Source organism: Periplaneta americana, chromosome 11, assembly GCF_040183065.1.
Source record: "Periplaneta americana isolate PAMFEO1 chromosome 11, P.americana_PAMFEO1_priV1, whole genome shotgun sequence".
Taxonomy (NCBI): domain Eukaryota; kingdom Metazoa; phylum Arthropoda; class Insecta; order Blattodea; family Blattidae; genus Periplaneta; species Periplaneta americana.
The window spans coordinates 155,433,874-155,458,951 of NC_091127.1; the positions used below are offsets into that span (position 1 = coordinate 155,433,874).

Sequence of the window (25,078 nt, forward strand, 5' to 3'; positions counted from 1 at the left end):
TAATAATAAAACCTCGTGCTCCCTTGTATAGCAACAAGAAACCACAAAGCTGTTTGATAAAAATGCAAATGTAAAGCTAAGCCGCAACTTTATTTAGATTAAGTTAGGTTAGGTTACGTTATATTAAGTTACTAGTTCAGGACAAGGATTCATCAAATGTCGATTAAATAAATTAATTTTGTAATTTAATTAAATTTACTACATATTCTGTAACATTAATAACATTCAGTTCTTTTCTTATTCCAGTACCGGTATTCCTCATTTTACGATTTTACGTATCTACAAGAATATACTCAGCTAGAGATCTTAATAATGTCGCCTCACATTGTTCATACTTATTAGTATAGAAAAATTCGTTCTGACACCGGGAATCGGACCAAGGACCCTCAGCTTGGTGCGCTGAGTGCTATTACCATCTGAGCTATGCCTAAACCCGATTCTATAAAAATATATACCATCACATTGTTCACTTTCTCTTTTACCACTCTTCTTTATTATTTACAGTCAGTTTTCACATACAATATGTATGCCAATCTTAATGTAGACACTGCTATAATTGACGTGTCATTATAAGGGACAGTATGTTCCCCATTATTTTTATAAACTTTTACTGTTTTCGAAGCGCTCTTCTTTCTTAGAAAGGAAAATCATTCGTTTCCCTTCATAATTTTCATTTTAGTTAGCTTTTATAGACTGGAGTCCATTGAGAAAGCGAGAGGAAAGTCTCTTCTATTTTTTGAAGAAGGGAAATAGTCCTATTGTGCATATTTTATGCATTTTCATTTGTGTACAATGTTTCACCAACAGGAGGTAGTAAGTGCTTCTTGTTTCTACTAGAAATAGAAATAATTTTTGCTAATAGTAATAATAGCCTCTATTTTTTACTAGTCAGAATTAATACAAAAAGTTTTAAAGTTTTTACTGTAACATATGTGTTATAATTAATAGTTTCTTGAATTTCATATACCGTTACTTTTATTTATCATTAACAATAACGTCAAATTAAATTGAACAGAGATTAATACTGTGGTGTTCGGGTAAAGGGGGATAAGTCATTTTTTGTGCAGGTGGAATTTTGTTCCCCAGATGAACACACAAGTTAAATTATACAAATGAGTGTGCAAAAATCAAAGAATACTAGCAGTTGATGTGCTTTATTTGTGTAGAAAATTATTTGCAATAATGGTTCCAAGTTTAATTTTCATTTATCTTCAGACGCATTTTTATGACTTATCTCCCTTTACCCAAACACCACAGAATTTTATTATAATACTAGGCCTACTATGTTTAGGGTAGTGTGAATATGCTTTACATATAAGGGCCATGAGTAGCAAAGATAATGAAGTGATACAAATCCTGCTTTCAGTTGTGCATCATGTCACTCATCATGTGAAACGTGCAATGGATCCAGTGAGACACAATGCATTACCTGCCGATCAGGTCGATATGCACTGTCAGGAACATGTTCCAATGTTTGTCCTGACGGATACTATGCTGATAAGAAGCGCCGTGAATGCCTGAAATGTCCTGTAGGCTGTGCTACTTGCAACAGTGTTGTCTGTCTGACATGTACTCAAGGCTGGATAATCAACAAGAAAGGAAGGTGTGTGCCTGAAGGAAGCAGACACTGTGATACAGGTAAATGGCCAGTTTGAATACAATCCATGTTATTCACAATTGTTTCCTAGAAGTCTGCTGTTATTTTAACATTCATTTATAATTAACAATAGTATAATCAATCATACCCCTTTGGCCTCTTGCACACCAGATATATTTATGTACATCTCTATGGGGGAAAAAATGTATTTGTTATTTTCAGATTGTTAAAACTTGCAAAATTAATTAGGAGCTTTCCATTGTTATTTATCGTTCATTCCCCGTATGTACCCATAATATTTTTATTGGTTTATTGCCGACTCTTGCATTTAGATCTCCTGCTATTATTAAATAGTCATTGGGATTTGTTTTATTTATGTATTTGCTTCTGGAGATTTTCATAGAATTCTGTATTATATTTACTTTAAAATTATATTTACTCTAAATGTTAGTTTAAGTGATCGTGCTTCATTTAATTTAGGATGCTTATTATTATTATTATTATTATTATTATTATTATTATTATTATTATTATTATTATTATTATCAGGGAAAGGATTTATATGTAAATACATATTTACTTATAAAGCTAATATAATTTATATTTTGTATTATCTTTATGTTTCACAATGTGTAGGGTTGAAAAATCCTACTTTTATTTTCCATATTTTTCCATATTTTAGAGTTTAGTACATATTTTCGTTAATTTCCATATATTTTCCATATTTCATATAAAACAGTCCATATTATATTAGGTTTAACAATAAAACAAAACAAAATTCCATTAACTTTTAAAAATACATTTCAACAATAGAGATTTAAACACATGTTCAGTAATCCCTTTAACATCAGAGTTATTTGAAAATTAGCAGTCCTATCAACAATGGGAAAGTAAGTTACAAAACTGTATTAATTTAATTTAAAATTTTTAACAGACTTCAGTTGTGCAGCTCAACAGTTAAATGCCAGTCAGAGTACACATAGGTTCAGTTTTGTAAATCATACTATAAAGACGGTAAATATGCCAAAAGTACGTCATTCAGTCAATTTAAAATCAAAACTAACAAGTTACATTTCAGAATTTAAAGAAGATGGTTTATCAACTGACAATAAAATATTATTTTGTAATTTGTGTCAGTGTGCAGTATCATCTACACAAAAGTTCCTGGTGCAACAACACATTACAACTAGTAAACATCAGGCCAACAAACAACTAAATTCCAAGCAGAGACAATTGTTTTTAACACAACCAACAACATCGAATGTAAGATCTGAGTTTAACATCGACCTGTGCCGTTCTCTCATCTCTGCTGATATTCCTCTCTACAAACTAAAGAATAAGGTCTTCAGGGAATTCCTTGAAAAATATACTCAACATACAATCCCGGATGAGTCAACACTTAGGAAGACGTATGCTCCATCCATCTACGATGAGACAATACAGAAGATAAGAGATGAAATTAAAGATAGTTCAATTTGGGTTTCCATTGATGAGACTCCCGACAAAGAAGGTAGACTTGTTGGTAATGTAGTTATCGGTTTGTTAAGTGAACAATATTCTGAACGAATTCTTTTACATTGTGATGTTCTAGAAAAGTGCAATAACAAAACTATAGTTAAACTGTTCAACGAAGCTATGGGTATCCTGTGGCCAAAGGGTATTATGTACGATAATGTGTTATTCTTTATTAGCGATGCTGCCCCTTATATGGTCAAAGCTGGACAAGCATTATCTGTTGTATATCCTAAATTGACTCATTTTACTTGTGTGGCGCATGCATTTCATCGTGTGGCAGAAGTGGTCAGAGACAATTTCCCTAAAGTAGATTTGTTGATTTCATCAGTGAAAAAAGTATTTCTCAAAGCTCCCAGTAGAGTTAACGTGTTGAAAGAAATGTACCCTGAAATTCCATTGCCACCAAAGCCAATTTTAACTAGATGGTGTACATGGCTAGAAGCAGTTGAATATTATGCCGAACATATAGACTCTATTAACAATGTTCTCCTTGCATTGGACTCTGAAGATGCAGTCTCAATTGATACTGCGAAAACAGTTACCTGTGACATAAGTGTGAAGAATGACTTAGCTCACATTCAGCATACATTTTCATGCATCATAAAAACGCTCAAAAGTCTCCAAAATAGGCACCTTTCACTATCTGAAAGTTTTGAAATTATAAATAGTACTGTGGAACAACTGAATCGTGGTAGAGGTAAAGTTGCAGATGCAGTAAGAGCTAAGAGCTAAGGTGGACACTTTCAAAAAACCCTGGATATGAAGAACTACAAAAGGTTGTTGCTGTGATGAGTGGTGAATCAACAGTGAAGATTAACTTGGACTTATCCCCAGCAGACATTGTGAAATTGAATTATGTACCAGTTACTTCTTGTGACGTCGAACGCTCTTTTAGTCAGTATAAATCTATCCTCAGAGACAATAGAAGAAGATTCACTTTTCAGCACTTGAAAGAAATGTTTGTAACCTATTGTTATGGTAACAGACAATAAAAATTGTGTTTTGTTGAAACTACATTGGAAGATAAGGTACGTCCATTATATTTTTTGTTTAGTTTGATTAAAATGTACCAATATTTAACGTACATAGTCATTTTTTTATAATTTTAAGTCCATATTTAATTCCATATTTTGGTAAAAATCCATATTTAATTCCATATTTTGGTAAAAATAACTACATATATATTTACATATTTCATATATTTTTAGTCCACATAAATCCGTTCCCTGATTATTATTATTAATTGTCATTATTGAGTGTAATTAATTACTATTGCCACCGGATATATACCCATTTGCAGTGTGAATAAATAAATACATTCTTCCAACTTTCCTTCCTCTGGGCTGTAAACACCAATTATTGTAATGTAATTTCGTATTATTTTTAACCTTACTGTTATTATTCTTTTGTCTAAAAATTCATAGCTGTGTATTCTATTTTTCAACTGTTTCCTTACTAATATGGCTATTCCAGCTGCTGATCTTTTCTTTCGTGGTACACCATTATATATAATTATATATTTTTCTAATTCTATAGATCCCTTTAATTTCTTCTTGGTTTCTGGTATTAAGGCAACATCAACTTTCATTTTTTGAAGTTCGTTTTCTACCTCAGTTTCTTTATTTGTGATACCTCTAGGATTCCAGAACCCTATTTTAACTATTTCATTTCTACCTAAATCTTTGTCCCTATTCCTTGCTGAGGCCGTCATCATTTGATCAGTCCTGCTTTCACCTATGAGATGTTTAGTAATAAATTGTCCTCTGGGTATGTTACTAGCGTTCCGCAGAGTACGACAAATGATGGGGTTGCCATCTTAGGATTGATCATCACAGCCTCCAATTGTATTAACCCCAAATGGAGGGTTGCCTCTTCCGCTCTTTAGTTGGACTGTTGAGGACTTTATCCTTGTTACCCCAGATATGGGTCTCTCCATTCTCTTCCCAGGAGAATGAGCGCCTCTTCCGCACAATTATTATTATCTGTTGAGGTCTTCACACGTAACCCTATGTAAGGACCAGGTACTACACACTGGGTCAGTGTGACCTGGACCTAGCGAGGGAAGGGATGCTATCCCCTTGAAGAGACTGCCTCGAGAGGGTTCTCTCCCGCTACCCTAGTCTTTATATGATATGATATGATATATTTCGTCACAGCACTTCTTTACATGTAATGGTGTACCTCACATTTCTGTATCCGGTGCCACCATTAACATATTATTACAATAACACATTATTTGCAGTACACGTCTACACAAATACTCCCAATTACACTATGTATCTTTTTTGTTATTTGGTCAAACATTTCATTTGCTATTCTCTATTTGTTCATTAATCCTAATATACAGTATCGGTATCTAATAATATATACTCCTTTCAAATCCCCTTTTTCCTCTAACTACTATTCACTAAAATCTCAATTTCAATTTATCTATAGTAATGTTACAAGAGGTCTGAGATTTGCCGATAAATCCACGAACGAAGCGAGTGGATTTATTTGGGAAATCTCAGACCTTGAGTGACATTTATTAGGACTATTTCGTGAATAAAATAAAAATGTAAATAATATATCCCTAAAATTCGATCACAAAATGTTAATAACTGTATATTTATGAATACTTAACCTATTTAGACATTATGAAGTCGAAATAAATTAATAAGGATACAATAAAGAAATTGAATGTTATTCAGTAATGCCAATTGAGAAAAGCGAAATACAGATTTAAAAATCTTAATTACATGTACTGCGCTTTTCTCTTGTTATTATAACAGAAATACGTTTTCATTATCTGCTGAAATCATAATTCAATTTAAACATTTTATAGTATAATTACAAATAACCTGATTAATATATTAATTAAATAAACAATTGTTATGAAGGAGTGTCATTTTATATAGATACAATGGACATGGAATTAGAAGCTGAAGATGTAGATGTGGAAGTAGGATTTCGCACTTTATCCAGTACAATGGATTCATGTTCATCGATTTATGTGGAAACAGTTGGAGACACTGACTAAACAAAAGAACGACCATGCGATAAATTGATAGTGATAAATCGAGCTACAGAAATTATCGCAATGTATGACTGTGATTGGTTGGAATTCAAAATTTCATTACACTTCATTGGTCGAAAATGTAATGACGTCATATAAACGAAATAGTCTCTATAAATTATCATATTGAATTATTTGTCCTATTTGTTCTTTGACCTTTTCTCCTATCTTTCTCTTATATTCATTTACTGTTCCAACGTTCAAATGTTAGTGCTAATTTTATGCTGTCACTTGTACACTTCTCTTAACCCTTACTCACTATTATCACTCATTCCTATTTGCTCTCGCTTTCACTTTCTCACTATTCTGCTTACACCTAATCCATTGTCACTATTCTCACTTCCTATAACTACTTATATTTTATTCTACACATCTGCTTATACACTTTCTCTCTCCCCTATACTTCTCGATCTTTTCCAGTTTCACTTTACTTGCACTTTTTGATCACATCCACATTTTGTTAAATGTATCAAATATCTCTGCTATATCCTCAGCTGTCGCAGGTTCTGACCTTTCTTTACTGTTCGTCTCTGCCTTATTTCTGTCTTTGTCTTTCTTTCTATTTATTTCTTCTTCTATTCCTCTTTTATTTTTCCCCCCTACGCTTTCACTTTCACATACTAGATTTCCACTTACACTCGCACCCTTATTCTTTTCACTGCTTTCTTCCCTATCACTTCCTGACTCTTGGTTTCTCTTTTTATCCCCACTCGCCTTTTTTCTAGCGCCCGTGTTGTTTGTTCCGTTATTGTCGGCATTCCTTCTGGAGTGCGCTAACCATACCGCCATCGTATGGAGACTAGGAATCCGCTTACGCTGCATGATCACGTTACTGTTTTCTTCTCCTTGAGTCTTTATATACATAATGGAATTATTTTTATTCGTGCTGTGTTGTAATAGTAGTTCATTCTGTTTGATGTGTAGCGGAATTCTATGAGAACGGACGTTGTCGGCCATGTCACTCTACATGCGAGACCTGTGATGGAGCCACAGAGGCCACTTGCCTCACCTGTCAATCGCCTCTCGTGCTACAGAACTCCCAGTGCCTGGCAGTGTGTCTTGATGGCTCATACATGGAACAGGGTGTGTGCACACCTTGTCTGCACACCTGTCAGCGTTGTGTGTCCCGCATCAACTGCACGTCTTGCGTTGCAGGCCTCCACCTGCAGAGTGGCGATTGTCGGGCCACCTGTGCACCAGGGTAAGTGCATCGTCATTTTTAATGACGAAGGTTATACTATAGTTTTCTTTCCAAATCCCAGTGATCGCTTTTAATGGGAATGTGATTGAAATATCGTTATTGTTTGTCCTGCTGAGAACATGAAATTCAAATACAATGTAATAATACACATTTATTCAAACAAAGTTGAAGTGATGAAAAACGAAAAGTAAAATATAACATTTTCGTAGTCAGGTAGGATATTTAACTTTTCTTATTTATGTGTAAACAATGTATGGTACTGATTTAAATGGGAAAAAACCTAACGTTCAGAATGATTGAGAATAATATCGAACAAATACAAAATGTCTTAGGGTAAGTTATTGATGTTACAGATATTATAGCGACCGTGGTGTTTGTGCCAAGTGCTATCTTAGCTGCATGACATGTAGCGGCCCACGCCGAGATCAGTGTGTGACATGTCCACGAGGCTGGCAGTTGGCTGCAGGAGAATGCCATCCTGAATGTCCTGAAGGTTTCTTTAAGTCAGATTATGGCTGCCAGAAATGCCATCATTGCTGCCGCACTTGTAATGGTATGTATTATTTGTTTTGGGTGCTTTATTTTCAGAATTTGGAATTTAGTGCTAACCATTTTAATGAAGCACAAGATTTCGAAACTAGTCAAGCAAGGTAAATCCTAAAGATTAACACAGGAAATAAGTTAGAAATTTAATCAGTGATATACAAGTGTTAAAAGTATATATATAAAAAGAAGAACTAAGCATTTTAAGGTTAGGAAAGTACGTAATTAGCAATTTTTATTAGAGTACGGTAGGGCCTATATAAGTTATAATATCGCTGGCTAAATGTTACAAGGGTGTATGTAGTAATATTTCTGATATAGACATAGAACCTTGTAATATTGAGCCAGCGATATGTCTTAGCAAGACTTACATTGTATAGAAATGATATTTTTATTACGGGTATACTATAACGTAAAGAGTATCTTTTCCAAACAGTTGGTAAAGTTCTTTACTGCATGGAATGCAATGAAGTAAAGTTCATGTTAAATATCGCTATAGAACTTTCTATAAAACTTTTATTATACAACAAAAAATGTACAAAATTAATTTATTACTGGTATTTACACATTATTGTTTTATGAATGAATGAAATGAATAAATGAAATGAAATGCGCACAATGTGCATAGGATTTGTAGCTTAGTCTTTGCAGAAGTTTGTGAGCGAGGTTTTCCTTTCACGGCAGTTTTCAACGTGATACCGTCCACACGGCTTCTGACACAGTTTACACACACATTCGTTGTTGGGTTCGTGGTATCTCTTGGTGGCACAGATCTTATGGACACTATTGTTTTATTAGGTGCTATTAGTGACATTAACAATGTTTATATCTGAGAAATTGAAATAACAAATTAGGATCTGACATATTTGATACATAATTAGTCAGAATCTGACATTCATTTCTCTTTCCTACAAGAATTTGAGTAGCATTATCGACTTTTTCTTCTGCATTTTCTTTCACATCAACTTCTAGCCCCAGTCTTTTAAAATAAAAGCCCAGAACCGAACAACAGAGTAGCTGAAGATTTCATAAATTCATGCCTCGTGTAACTTTCTGGATGAGTTATTTCCAAATATTTAGCTATTAGATTTTAATTCTTTCATTTCTGTACTGAAGAAAGTAGCTTCAAAGTTCTCCCAGTCCACTATTTGTTGGTCGAAGTGATATGTAGGTACATTCTGCGAATTTTTAATTATCAAATAAGTCCCTTTATCTTCTATATCATCATCATCATCATCATCATCATCACCACTGTCGTCAACATCAGTTCTCTTCACAAGTTCATCTAGGCGATAAGCTCTTGCTAACTCCATTAACAAAACAACTTTCATCATAAGAAATGTGTTATCAGGTGCTTTTAGTACAAATTTACTGCCTCGTAAAAGTCTTTGCCCATTTAAATCTATCCGACTTTCTTTTGAGGAAAGCTTTCAGTTTAGAATATGCTTCATTAAGCCTCAAAAGGTATCAGTTGTTTGGATAGCATTCTGTGATGGAAACGCCAACTGTGAACTTTATTAGCTAGAAGAGACAGCCTGGCATATAATGAATGTGCTTCACTAAGTCTGAAAAGGTGTCAGTTGTTCGTAAAATATATATTTAATGTACACTTACCTGTTTAAATATTTTATGGCATATTAAAACCTTTAAAATTAAAATATTTTAATTGGTCAGCATTAAGGTTTGCTTCTTGGATAAGGAAGATATCTATATTATTATCTGAGAGTATATTGGCTGATGTTATACCGCCAGCATTCCATTGTAAGATGTTTAGTTGATTCTGTACCATTAAAATAATCCCTACCCGGAGATCCGATTGGGGGACTATTTTACCTCCGGATAATTTTGCCTTAATGGTACTCATTTCATATAGGAGTTAAATGGCAAGTTGTAGCCGATTTAAGTGAACACCATATTTTAACGTTTTGGTGGCTACTTCATTCACACACAACCCCCAGAATGTCTGGAGGACCACACCTGCTGTTGGTCGACGGGTCCATTGGACCTAGCTGGGAGATCTTGTTGATCACCAGCTTCCCCTCCTTAAGCCACTGGAGGGCGATTTTAGTGCCATAGCAGGTCAGCACTAGAAACAGAAAAGTAGAAAGAGGAGGAAGAAAAGGGAAATGAACCCCTAGGCCTCAATGCTCTAATGCCGTTGGGGTCGAAGAAAGTAAGAGTTCAGTCAGAGGACTGGATAGGAAAGGGTAAAGAGGGAATTAGGTATTGAATAGAGGAAAATTATACCAAATTCAGTCATTAACTCATCAAGCTGACCAGTGCTAATTGATGAGTAGCCCCTCCCTTTAGTTCAGCTCGTAAAATTATGCTTACTAACAGCTGCACCACGGGAAGGTAGGGATGGGACATTGGGTATTTGTCCAGGTTGGTTCCTTAAAGCCTTCAATGGGAAGGATTAATAGCTCTCCCCCCTGTATCCGACAGATACCCTTTTGCAGCCAATGCAGTTATATTGTCAGACTCCAAAGCAGCTATTCTATCAATAGTCTCTAAACACACACCTTCATCTCAAACAGCAGAAATAACTAAAATGCTCTCTCAATTAATATCACTCAATAAAAGAATTGTATTCCAATGGATACCATCCCATTGTGGAATCCTGGGAAACGAGAATGTGGATGTTTTAGCAAAGAAGGGCAGCACTGCTACTTACAGACCTGTTACTAAATCTACGTATTACTCTGTGAAGAGACTTATTAAATCTACATACTTAGACTTCAACAAACAAAATTTGATAACTCAATCCCAAGGGAAAAAATGGAACTCTCTGCATCAAAATCCACAGTTAATTCCCGATTTACCACGAAAATCGTCTGTAGCAGCATTTAGAGTGGCAATAGGCCATGATTGTTTGGCCAAACACCTGCATAGAATTGGAACATATCATTGTGCAACTCAAACCAAGAAATGGATTCGGAACATCTCAAAATCTGTGCTTCAGTGGCTGGTCATGATAATATCGTTGAAAAATATTGGAGTGCAAGAGGTCAAATGACTTTATTGTCAAACACCTGGCATTAGAAAAAAACAACAACATTTTTTATGGCATATTTAAGATACATTACCTTTTTTTTAACTGTTTTAAAGTTTTATCGTACTTTACATTGATAAGTGTTATGAAGTAAAACGTACTTAATTAATTTCAATTGTTTTTATGGAAAATTTTTAGAAAATATTAACAGATGGTTTGTGAGTAAAACTGTTTTATGTTAAAAAGGAAATTTGCTTGTTGTAGGATTCTCAATGAGTTATGTTACTTTTTGCAGGAGAGGGTCCCTTGCAGTGCACTTCGTGTCCACCTCACTCAATGCTGGACGGAGGACTATGTGTGGAATGTCTAGGCTCGCAGTATTATGATCCACCGACTCAGCTCTGTAAAACGTGTCACAAAAGCTGTCGTTCGTGCAGTGGTCCTGGTCCATTTAGCTGTCTTTCCTGCCTGTACCCTCTGCACTTGGACAGACTTAATAATCAGTGTGTCCCATGTTGCACTTCTCCAAACGAGCAGGATTGCTGTCACTGTGACAAATCTACAGGTAACTATAATTTATAAATACCGGTAGCATGAAGGAACAAATACCATTACGTAATACAGGTGACATGATAATAATTCCCTAAACTGTCAGTCTTTCAGATTTTGATTGTCCAGGGATAATGAAAATCAGCTAAAAAATATTGACTTATGTTCCTTTTAAAAATTGTATTTTATTAATAAAATGTTTACTACCAGTGGCTTAGCGTCAATGTAAGCTAAAAAGCTTAGCTTCCCCAGTTAATAATAATTTCATAATAAACCTGCAGTTTATGGACAAAATTATTTATTAATTTTAATAGAATTTAGCCTATATTTACGCGTTAAATATTGTGATGCGGCAGCTCAGGATGATTTTTGATGCAGCAGTAAACAAGAAGCCTGCACACACCAGCTTCCAAGCAGACTGGTTTCTTCTGTGTAACCCACCCCGCAGATTTTCCATCTCTTTCTAACTAAACTACCCTAGTCGCAAGAAGCTAGCTTTAACATTTAAAATAAGTAGTTTCCGAGTTATCCCTTTTCGTCAGTTGTGTTCAGTTGAAGTGTTAGTGTGCATTGTGGCTGATATAATAAATAATGAGCGAAATAACAGTTCCTGACACTAATTTACTTGAATTTTTTAGGACAATTCTACTATCAAGACTGATTTACGAACAAAATTGTGATTTAAAAAACAAATGACCGACTCCCTTGCTGTCAATGAAGGACACAACCAAAAGACAGACGCATACTTACGTAATGATACTAATATTGTGATTTCTCTAAGTATGACAGGGAGTGAGCTAATGTTATACGTATACGTGTCTATTTGTTAAGAGATATGTGTAAACCATGAAATCATATTTTACTACGTACCATTTGAGGTCATGCCTTATTGGTGTTACTTACGATGTTCCAACCAATCTTCGACTGCTGACTTGAAATTGACTACTTAAGACTGTATTTTTGTAATACGTTTTCTCATATTGCATGAAAGATAACTTGAGTTAGCTTCCCCTGCTCAAAATTTCATGCTACGCCACTGTTTATTACGTATACCGTTTTCTCACAACTGTCCCTATGTTAGGGTGACCAGATTCACATCGATAAAAAAGAGGACACAAAGCTTAAAAAAATAGGACATTGTTAGAAAAAAGAGGACAGAAAATATGTACTTAGATTTAGACTTAGGCCTATATTTTACTTTAAATTTACGGCAATATCTATTTTATTACAAAATATTAATAGGACAGATTTAAGCAGAAATATGTAATGCATTTGTCGAGCTATGGAAAATACTTTCCTATAGCACGGAGTAATGCTTGGAATAAGGTATACCTGATGTTGGTCGATTAGTCATTTTTTTAAAACATAGCTACCCCACCATGTATGTTTCCTGCTTCCACAGGTGACTAACCTAAATGTAGCCTATAAAATTTATATGACATAAATGAAATTGAACAATTAATAAAAAGTCAGATGTTCAAATTTATGTAACTTTATTTCTATCAGCGCATATCAAACCCAAAGATCTTGTTTAGTATTATATATAAGGTCTTTGATCAAACTACCTTCCATATGGCAGAAGCATTGCTAGCTGTCTCCACACATATTACATAGTTTATAGTTCTCGGTGTAGTATATTATGGGCCTTAAGGCTTGTATCATATTTAAGAGTACCGGTATGTTAAGATCTATTTTATTACAAAATAATTATGAAAAAACTTAATAATAACGATTTTACAGTTACGTAGCAACATATGAAAGTGGACAGAAAATATATTTTTAGATTTATATTCGCACCTCGATCTCTCGATTTACTAGCTACTTGTGAGCAATTACTATAACAAGGAGGAGGAAAGAGGGTTATGATCGTTGGCAAAAATTATATTCAGTCGATGCTGCTGTCACCTACAGACAAATTACTTGAAAAAAGAGTCAAATTAGATAATTAAAAAATTCCAGGCATATAAGTTCCGAAAAGGAGGACATTTCTTTATTTTTTTTTTAAATCCGCCCAGACCCCAGACAAAGGCCTAAAAAGGAGGACATGTCCGGACAAAAGAGGATGTCTGGTCACCTTACCCTATACTTACTTACTTACTTACAAATGGCTTTTAAGGATCCCGAAGGTTCATTGCTACCCTCACATAAGCCCACCAGCGGTCCCTATCCTGTGCAAGATTAATCCAGTCTCTATCATCATACCCCACCTCCCTCAAATCCATTTTAATATTATCCTCCCATCTACGTTTCGGCCTCCCTAAAGGTATTTTTCCCTCCGGTCTCCCAACTAACGCTCTATATGCATTTCTGGATTCGCCCATACGTGCTACATGCCCTGCCCATCTCAAATGTCTGGATTTAATGTTCCTAATTATATCAGGTGAAGAATACAATGCGTGCAGTTCTGTGTTGTGTAACTTTCTCCATTCTCCTGTAACTTCATCCCACTTAGCCCCAAATATTTTCCTAAGCACCTTATTCTCAAACACCCTTAACCTATGTTCCTCTCTTAGAGTGAGAGTCCAAGTTTCACAACCATATAGAAAAACCGGTAATATAACTGTTTTATAAATTCTAACTTACCCTATATTATTTTTAACTTCAAAATTTTCGAAGAAACAATTTACCCATGTAAATGTCTCCTTCATTGTGTGCATATGTATTTATGTAGTCTACTTATTTATATGTAGGGTTACAAAACTTAATTGTAAGTAAACTATTGAACTTACTTCAATGAAACCAGTTCAAGGCGAACGAGGAATTTAAATAGATTTTGTACATGTACAAATGTTCAATGTGTGTACCACTGCTGACACAGAATGATAGTATAGTTCTTACCACACTTGCATTGATACAGACCTGTCGACAGTGTCACCCACTACGATAATACGCCCCATAGGTCTGCGATATGTCGCGACATTGATGTAATCCCACAAAAAGAAGTCACGCGGTGTGAGGTTCGGTGATCTTGGAGGCCAGGGCATTAGCTACTGGTCATTTTCAAATGCACGTTCTATCCAATGCCTTGGAAGCACTGTGTCCAGGTATCACGTGCGATTTGAATTGACACTAGGTGGATTCTTTCCGAATTTTCTACAAAATGCACGTTGCACATTAATCGCTGATTTAGTAATTTGAAATTCCAAAATAAAGAACCATATCAACACATGTGGAGTAACGGCTAGCGCGTCTGCCCGCGAAACCAGGTGACCCGAGTTCGATTCCCGGTCGGGGCAAGTTACCTGGTTGAGGTTTTTTCCGGGGTTTTCCCTCAACCCAGTATGAGCAAATGCTCGGTAACTCTCGGTGCTGGACTCTGGACTCATTTCACCGCCATTATCACCTCCATCTCATTCAGATGCTAAATAACCAAGATGTTGATAAAGTGTCGTAAAATGTTGTTGTTGTTTTCTAATCCCAGGCGTTTGACAATAAAGTCATTTGACCTCTTGCACTCCAATATTTTTCAAAGATATTATCATGACCAGCCACTGAAGCACAGATTTTGAGGTGTTCCGAATCCATGTCTTGGTTTGAGTTGCACAATGGACAGTTAGGGGACTGATATATTCCAATTCTATGCAGGTGTTTGGCCAAACAATCATGGCCTGTTGCCAATCTAAATGCAGCTACAGACGATTTTCGTGGTAAATCGGGAATTAACTGTGGATTTTGATGCAGAGAGTTCCATTTTTTCCTTGGGATTGTGTTATCAAATTTTGTTTGTTGAAGTCTAAGTATGTAGATTTAATAAATCTTTTCACAGAGTAATACGTAGATTTAGTAACAGGTCTGTAAGTAGCAGTGCTGCCCTTCTTTGCTAAAGCATCCGCATTCTCGTTTCCCAGGATTCCACAATGGGATGGTATCCATTGGAATACAATTCTTTTATTGAGTGATATTAATTGAGAGAGCATTTTAGTTATTTCTGCTGTTTGAGATGAAGGTGTGTGTTTAGAGACGATTGATAGAATAGCTGCTTTGGAGTCTGACAATATAACTGCATTTTTAAATTTACTGATGTGGCATAGAAGATTCCTGAGACTTTCACTTATTGCAATGATTTCTCCATCAAAACTTGTTGTTCCATACCCAAGAGATCTATAAAGTGAGAAGAGACAGCACGTAACACCTGCACCGGCACCGGCACCTTGTTCTCTGGAGATCGTAAAATAACCTACTAAAAATAAAACTAAAGAACGATTTCTCCACATGTATCGCAACCATTCCACAACAATAAGGAATACGAGTTTCAGCTGCAGCTGAACAAAATGTGAGTGACGGCCGAGTGGCAGGAATGTGAACTCTCGTCTTAATAAAATATACACGCACAAACTGTTTCAATTCCTTGTTCGTTCTGAACTGGTTTCATTAATGTAAGTTTAGTAGTTTACTTGCAATAAACTTTTGTAATCCTTCAAATCTTAATGAAACATGGGGTGTATATATATATATATATATATATATATATGTGTGTGTGTGTGTGTGTGTGTGTGTGTGTGATGAATTTAAATACTAATATAGTCACAATCATGCCATGGTATGAAGGAAAAATTACATGACCTCGAGCGGGAATCGAACCTGCGACTTCCTGTTCTCCGGTCAGGCGCTCTACCACTGAGCTATCGAGTTCGTCTCACGCCAAAGGCTTGGAATTATCCTTTCATACTGGCGACTCTGCTATAGAGTACTGTCCATAGCGTCTGATCTAGTCAGCACTGCTTATGGGTGTGAAGAAACTTTTTACAAGTATTTAAATTCATTAATATGACACATCAACGGACGTATATACGTCATCAAACATATATATATATATATATATATATATATGAATGAGTACATACATATGCACCAGTACATAAACGCGCATACTATTACTACTGACGCTGCTAAATGAATGTATATGTTTTCTTTATTTCAGGTGAATGTCAGAACTCATCACCAGCCGGAAAACGTCGCATAGCTGCAGGAGCAGATCAGGGAAGTGAGAGTAACATGGCAGTCATTCATGGAGATATAACAAGTGATGGTCGACTTCATCGATATACACCATTCACTACTGTCACTGCCATGGCAGTAGCAGGATGTGTTGCGGTAGTTGTGCTTTTCGGTATCATCTTTGCTATACTTCAGGTATGACAATTACAAAGTCTCTTCAAAGTTGAGCTATACACATACATTAAGTTTCAAAATTTATAGGTAGAAGTTTCATTTCATACAGTAGTTTGTTAAATGTTTACAATCGAAGGGTTCAGAACCATAGTGGGCCAAGAGATGGCAGGCGTGCCAATTTCTCGGTTTGACTGACCTTGTATGATAGTTAAAAATCACATGTATCGTCTTGATTCTTGAATACTGGTACAATCTTTTAACACTTATACAATCACTGATGAACTATTAAGTTATTTAGATTAAATAAATAACGACTTAACTGTGTTAACATTTTAAATTATGGTATTATTTTACCTAATTGACTAGTTTCGATCTTATTTCCATCATCTTATTTATTTAAATGTATTTTTTTTTATTTATTTAAATTTAAATATACAGAATAAAGAATATAATTACAAACAAACAAACAAGAGCAATAGAAATAAAATAATACAAGCAATATAAAACAGGAGATACAGTAGTATTAACAAAATTTGAGACCGAATGAGCAGCGCTCGTGTTCGGTCGCAGTTCAGATATAATATTAATAGGCCTGTAAGAGAATATAAAATAAAATAAAATAGGAAATGAAATTAAAATTACAGTTACAGAAATTATATAATACAATATTAATATAAGAGAAATATAGAAAATAAAAAAAATAATAATAATAAAAGTAAATAAGTAAAATAAAATAGGAAATAAAATTTAAATTACAGCGGCAATGGAATTATATAATATAATATTAACACTACAGAAGAATAATATCGCACGTGAAAAGTAGGACTATATATATATTTTTTTTTCAAAATTATAGAATACAAATATAATATAGGTTGATTAATTCATACACATAGGCTATAAATTTATTTAATCAAATTGAAGATATTAACACGTTTCTAATTTTCTTGTTATATGTTAGTGGGTTACATGTTAGAAGTTCTGGGTGTAATTTAGTTAAAGCATTGTCCAACCGAGGGCCAAAATTAATGCTATGCTTTAGACCAGCAGATGTGAGACATTTAGGTTCTACTAATGTAAAATTAATATTTCGTCTTGTGTAATAATTATGTGTCTGTAATAAAAACTTATTACGATTTTTATGATAAAATTTTAACAGCGTATACTTATAAATTTGTTCAATATTAAATACATTAAATTCGGAATAAATTAATTTAGTTGGATAATCGAAACGTTTCTTAGAATTTAGGATTTGTTTCAGAATACAGTACGTGTTTTATCCATCCTTCTGACATGATTTTCCGAATTTTTTCTTTGATTATGTACAAATGTCATAATATTAGTTAATGTCCAATGAATGAAATGTAGTAGACTTTCAGAAGCCATATTTCAGTAGCGTCTCAAAGGGAAGAGATCTTTGGGCCATTCAAAAAAAAAAAAAAGGTGGCCCGAGAATGACTCACTGAGACCATAACAGGCCATGGGTTTTATACTTGTTTGAATTACGATGGTTAATGTGATAAATACTATGCTGTTCTCCAGGCCTGTCTAGAGGCTTAAAGGTAGTAACCCTACCACTAGACTTGTTTCCTATGTTGATCAATACCCCATTGGGAGGACTTTCACTTGTTTTCAAGTCTCACAATCCAAATCGACTGATGTAGACAATGATAATCTTCGCATGTTACGGAATATTAATAAGAAATAAGATATGGAAAACAGATAATAATAATAATAATAATAATAATAATAATAATACTTACTTACTTACAAATAGCTTTTAAGGAACCCGAAGGTTCATTGCCGCCCTCACATAAGCCCGCCATCGGTCCCTATCCTTTGCAAGATTAATCCAGACTCTATCATCATCTACCCATAATAATAATAATAATAATAATAATAATAATAATAATAATAATAATAATAATAAAAAGACCAGTGTTCTATGGCATGCTCTAGACAGTGACTCTGTCGGTAAAGTGGTCAAACTGAAATTAATCATATATTATTATGATGTACCGAAGTACATATGATATTTCCGTGCAGAAATTCTGCGTCATCATATGATGAAAGATGAGTGGAACGGAGAAAAATTCTCTCTGGCACTGGGATTTGAACCCGAGTTTTCAGCTCTACATTCTGACACTATCCACTAAGCCACACCGATGTCGGATTGAATCCCCTCAGTTTAAGTTCCACCTCTTGGGTTCCCTCTAGTGGCCTACCCTCATGCACTGCGTCATAGATGTATGACAGTGGCACAATGTCCACATATGTGCAGAGGTGCACTCGTTATGAGTGACTAAGTCTCTCTCATCTTTCATCATATGATGACGCAGGATTTCTGCACGGAGATATCATATGTACTTCGGTACATCATAATAATATATGATAGGCGAAAAATAATCACTTAGTGATTTAAGACGGCGCTTATTCTGTTGGATCCCAGCCACTTAGTCACCCATAACGAGTGCACCTCTGCACATGTGTGGACATTGTGCCACTGTCATACATCTATGACGCAGCACATGAGGGTAGGCCACTAGAGGGAACCCAAGAGGTGGAACTTAAACTGAGAGGATTCAATCCGACATCGGGATGGGAATCCGGTGTGGCTTAGTGGATAGAGCGTCAGCACGTAGAGCTGAAAACCTGGGTTCAAAACCCGGTGCCAGAGAGAATTTTTCTCCATTCCACTCATCTTTCATCTTATGAAATTAATCAGTTAATTTTCCTTTGGAAGTATTTCCCTTGGAACTCCTTTGCTGTTTTTCTTATATTGAGATTTTAACATTGTAATTCATCAGTACTGGAAGGAGTTTATGGAAAGAAGTTTGGAGTTAATGCTCCATTTGCTTAGATCTTGTCATCAGCAAGTAAAAGTGTATAGATGTACAGTACCTATTTGATGTATGTATTTTTGTCATTATTTGCTAATTTATCATAGTGTAAAGAATTGTGTTTCCTACACACTTTTTGAGTAAATTAGTGACATAGTTGTGCAAATCTGGCTTTCAGGTAGTAGCTCCCTGTAAATCAGGTTTGAATAATTTCAAGGAAAAATTGTTCCGGGATCGATACCTGACCCCGGAACAATTTTTCCTTGAAATTATTCAAACCTGATTTACAGGGAGCTACTACCTGAAAGCCAGATTTGTATAATACATTCGTTACTGGAGGTACGTTAACAGAAAGCCACAAATTAAGTCACACAATATTTGTGTGCACTCATAATTGAGTTCTGGCGTCTTGTCAGCTCATTTGAGTCGTGTGGATACAAAGGAATAATTGTGACGGTGTCGTGTATAGTTCCTGGGGTAGCTCAGTCGGTAGAGCGATCGCGTGCTAAGCGAAGGGTCCCGGGATCGATACCCGACCCCGGAACAATTTTTCCTTGAAATTATTCTAGTGACATAGTTGTTGTTTAATCAACTGTTCGAAGACAGATCTGAACCTTAAAAGAGATACCAACATGGCACCACTTATGAGGCAACTAGGCCAGGAGATGATGGGGTAGAGTGGCTAGTTCCTTTCTTCCTCCGTTCAATACATCGCCAATTACACCAACCAGACTTCATTCAGATGCATGCAAACAATTGTTCTTCCTCTGACACATATCGCCAAGTGAGATGTACTGCCTGATAATAGATGTACATATCAGCCAGAACCTCAATCAGAGGTAAGTTACGTAGTATTGAAATGTATTTGTTTTTCTGCAGATGAAATCACAGCCATGGAGGAAATCCTGGAGAAAAGGAGAAGGTTATGAGAAGTTATCGACTCGGCAATGTAAAGTAGATATAGATAAGGTGTCACTCACTCAGGAGGAGGGAGAATTTACTGAAGACGACGACGATGAAGATCAACTGTTTACTAAGACGTAGACGCAACACCAAATTGACAAAATGCTGACATAACTTGGGAAACAGTTGTTGATGCTATGAATGCACTCGGAGAGACACTTTTGATAAGCAATCTTTGTCTGTAGTGAATTTTTTAATTTGTCAGCAGTATGAGTGGGGTTGTGTGTTTCATTGTTATGTACCAGCTGGCTTCCCCCACATTTAGTTAAGCAAATGCCAATGTCAGTCAGTGGATAAAACTACGGTGATCATGTTCACAAATAGGAGAAAACACCACACTTTTTTTTAAATTCAGTTTTCTCTTATTGTGTCTATGTCACTCCATTGTACTATAAAAATAATAAAAAAAAAACAAAATAATTTAAAAAATATTGAGGATAAAAGCAGAATGATACACACGAGTTGTTCCAAGTAAACAGTTGGTGCTCCCATGGACATATGACATATGCACGTGATTATGAAAATGTAAAAGAACAAATTCCATGACGAAGGCACCATATTCATGAGAAGGAACTCCTTTTTAAGTGCCTGTAACTGTATTGAATAAGTGAAGCGGCTAGCCCTATTACACCGAACAGTTGGATGAAATATTGGGTGGTGCTTGCTCTCTTTCAAGCAATTTGTTGCAGTCCCAAATTCTTTGTTTTCTGGAAGAGAAGACACATGCACACCATTTTCCTTGAAGACAGAGCATGAGAAATGAAATGGGAAAAGCTTTTGCGTCGTACCACTTCTTCCAGTCCAAAGTTACACAAAACTCATCTCTATTTACCATTACGAACACAGTTTTTTTTTTTAAACTTAATTTTGAAACTTTTATTTCTCTTTTAAAACTTTTAGATGCCTTTAAACTATCAGTTTTAAATAAATTCTTTAATTTTATTTTCTTTATATTTTTATCTTTATTTTAGTAGGATTGTGCGCATAGTTGTATGGGAAGGAGTGTTGCAATAAAGAGATACAAGGTTATGTTCTAAATCAGTCTCAAAACCGTTTAGAATGTCACATGTATATATTTTTTTTTTGCAATAGAAAATTATTCAAAATGTTTACTATTGTAATAGCAATCTGATTTTGACAGTTTTCTTTGATATGTATATTGTATGTGAGTGGACTTGCATCTTTGTGCAAGAGAGAATGAAATAGTCCAGCAAATGATTAATTGTGATATATGATGGATTGAGCATGGATATGACGAAATATATCTATATATATTGGTGATACTGTGCTTTTGTGAGTGATCAGTTTGTCTTAGCATTTACTGTGTAGAAGAATTTCTTTTTAAATTATTATTTTTAAGAAGCAGCTTTGTGATAATGAAAATCTGTTTCTACAGTATTTATTGCATCAAACTGGACACAGTTTTTGCAGGAGGACGAGGACATAGTAACAGTGGGAAATGAAAACAACGTTGATAATTTATGGCCGGTTCTTTATGATATTAGAGAAATGAATTTGATGGTGCCATTAGTGAACTTACGACAAAATCTAAACAGTATTTTTCACCTGTTAATGCCAATTATAATCATTGCTCTTCTAATGTTTTAAAGAGGAATTGTGTCACAGTATATCTAGAAAGAATATTTTGCATGACAGTTCTTTGATTGTATTACAGTGGATTATTATTTGAAGCCATGTGCACATTGCAGTCATATCTTTCCCACAGAATCTTCCTCTACTGCAGACCCTTGACCTTCACTGTGTACCTACTTGTTTATATGCTAAATACTTTTTTAAATATGTGGAACTTCAGAATATGTATGATTGTGTTAATTCTAGATGGGGAAAGCCTCTTAGGTCAAATTAGTTACGGCAAAAAAAAAAGATAATAAAAAACTTGAGTACAAAATGATATAAGCAGAATCTAAAGGGAATGCGATCTGATTCAGAATAGGTTTATTCTGTACGGACTTAATATTTTATAGAAATTTCATCAACATGATAAGAGAATTTGCAAGCACTAATATACATATTCTAAACATCTTTACGTGAAGGCCTACTGAATCAAATACATTTTGAACGCTAAAATGATTGAAGTTTTATTACCATCACATAATGTAAAAGAAACAAGTAAAGAGTATGACAAGTTCTGTCACATAAAGAGCTGTACAGAAATAAACTTGGCAAAACATTTTTTCAGTGGGTTTATTTTCATGTAGCTCTGTGGTCTGGTCATTGTGCAGGGACTGATGAATAATTCGACTCTTCTTAACGGAACTCCGCAGCAGTAATATTCTTTCGTGTATGTAAATTTGTTGTGTGAATTTGTTACAAGAACATATGAGCTAGTATTAGCATTGCTCATTTCAATGATATTTCATTCAATTTACTCTGAAAATTGATTGTTGATAATTTTTACAATATGATGTTTGTAAACAAAAAAAAAAAAGATGTGTCAAGATTTATTCCATATACAACAACACTAACTTCTTGTTGTTCCTATAAGAGATAAATATTTCATAATTGTATTAGCTTTGTTAATCCAGTGAGATCACATAAGACAAAAAAAAAATACTGTTTGCAGAAGGTTTAAAACTTATATCCTGAAGAATGATGCTGAATCCAAAACGTGTAGTTTGTTGAACATGCATTATTCATCTGATCATCAATCTTTTTTAAGAGAAAATTATGAAAATGTTATCCATGATTTATGAACAATATATGAAACATCTTATTTTACTTTGTCTTATTATTCTAGTTAAGTATATTTTGTATAGTTAGGATTATATTATAAGGGGTAGGAATTGGCTTTAGGTTATGGATAAAAATACTCTTCTTATTACAAACAATTTTAAAGCATTTGCAATTTTATAAATTTTATGCCCTGAATCTCTCTCTTCTTTTCTTTATCCTTCATTACTATGCTCCTACTAGACTTCATGTATGAACATTAGAATCTTATGCATAGTCGAAGTGTACATACATATAAATCATCACACAAAAATAATTACTGGTATTGGAGAAATAATTGACATAAATGTCATTACTAGCTTCAGTTGTCAATGCAACGAACTTATTTCGTGCATTTATCACCACTTCCATTTTATTCATACATCTATCCAGCATTTTTTTTCGTTTCAGTTTTCGTACTTGTAAAGTAAGTTAGGAAGAGATATGGAGATGTTCGCGAAATTGAATCGAACAGAATTTCTGTTCACAAGTATTTAAATGGAAGATAGCAGAAAGTGGCGCATCGAATCAAACTGAATCGAATAGAATTCATGAGCTGGAATATTTATTCCAGTGCCGGAACTGAATTTATTGTTTCGAGTATGATCGTATGTTCTCGTAAAGCCTTTGTGAAAAAACAAATGAGTCATATCTATTTTTGATAGCGCAATTTCTTTATTGAAAGTTATTGCTGAAATAGTACGTATACAAAGAAAATTTTGTTCAAAATTATCCGCTATTGTATGACAAAACATAAAAATACTACTGCAATAATTATTCCCGTCATAACGCTTGAAGCGAAATAAGTAAATTAACGGAAATATCAGGTAAAAATTAAAATCCAAAGCAGTGCTAAAGAAAGAAATTTTGCTTCACCTCTCAGAATATAAAGTGAACATTCTCCATGCATTCAATATTTCCTTTTCTTGTTTTGAGTATTTATTTATTCTCTTTCCACGACTTCACAACTCTGCTGAAGCTATTATGTGATCCATTTTAATCTGTACATGGTTTGGTTCGATTCCACTAGATTGAACGCCGGCAGATGTTTCGTTTCGATTTGGTTCGATTCCACCAAGTGGGAACAGGCTTTTACTTTCCAATGGAATTTACTATTTCAGATCTATCTGTACTGCAGCGTTTCTCAAAATATTTAAGGGAGGAGGTACACCATTGGTCTGGAAAAATTTTGTGAAATAATTTTTTATATCTCAGCTACTATAAAAGCTAAATGAATAAAACTTTTCATGCTTAATATACGTACATTACACTTTATAAAACACTATTCAGTATATTAAAATAGCTAATAATTACCTGTAAAAATTATATCAAATTTGCATAATTTTTTTTACAACCACAAAATATTTACATCATAAAAAATATAATTAATTAAATACTTGCATGATTTTTTTACTGGGATGTTCTAAAGACCTTACATTAACAATATAGTCTAGGATCTTTTACCTATTCCTTCAGGAAATATTTTTTTTCTTAATTGTTAACTATAATATTAAATTTTCTAAAATTTTTAATTAAGAAAAAAATATTTCCTGAATATCCTAGACTATGTTGTTGATGCAGGGCTTTAGAATATTTCTGTAAAAGAATCATGCAGATATTTAATTAATACAGATTTTATTCTCAGTTAGTAGAGTAGTTGGCTACGGACTGGAAGGTCTGGGGTTCGATCCCAGTGGTAACGAGATTCGTTGCCAAACTTCCAGAACGGTCCCAAGGTTCACTCAGCCTCCTATAAAATTGAGTACTGGGTCTTTACCGGGGGTAAAAGACGGTCAGAGCGTGGTGCCGACCACACCACCTCATTCTAGTGTCGAGGTCAAGAAAGCATGAGGCACTACCTCCGTGCCCCCTCAAATGCTTTCATGGCATGTAAAGGGGACACCTTTACCTCTATAGATTTTATTATGTAAATGCTTTACAGTTGTAAAAAAAATATGCAAATTTGATATTACTTTTACAG

At 34.6% G+C, this 25,078-nt stretch overlaps 1 protein-coding gene across 1 annotated transcript in view; it reads left to right on the forward strand.

Moving 5' to 3' along the window:
* Fur2 (furin-like protease 2) overlaps positions 1-23,106 on the forward strand; it is a 71,640-nt gene extending 48,534 nt beyond the window's left edge. Inside the window, exons 11-16 of the mRNA XM_069840248.1 lie at positions 1,367-1,638; positions 7,092-7,368; positions 7,722-7,921; positions 11,199-11,468; positions 16,374-16,585; positions 20,284-23,106. Coding sequence (XP_069696349.1) covers positions 1,367-1,638; positions 7,092-7,368; positions 7,722-7,921; positions 11,199-11,468; positions 16,374-16,585; positions 20,284-20,448 — 1,396 coding nt within the window. The 3' untranslated portion in view covers positions 20,449-23,106. The remainder of the gene's footprint in view (positions 1-1,366; positions 1,639-7,091; positions 7,369-7,721; positions 7,922-11,198; positions 11,469-16,373; positions 16,586-20,283) is intronic.
* Positions 23,107-25,078: the final 1,972 nt, after the last annotated feature.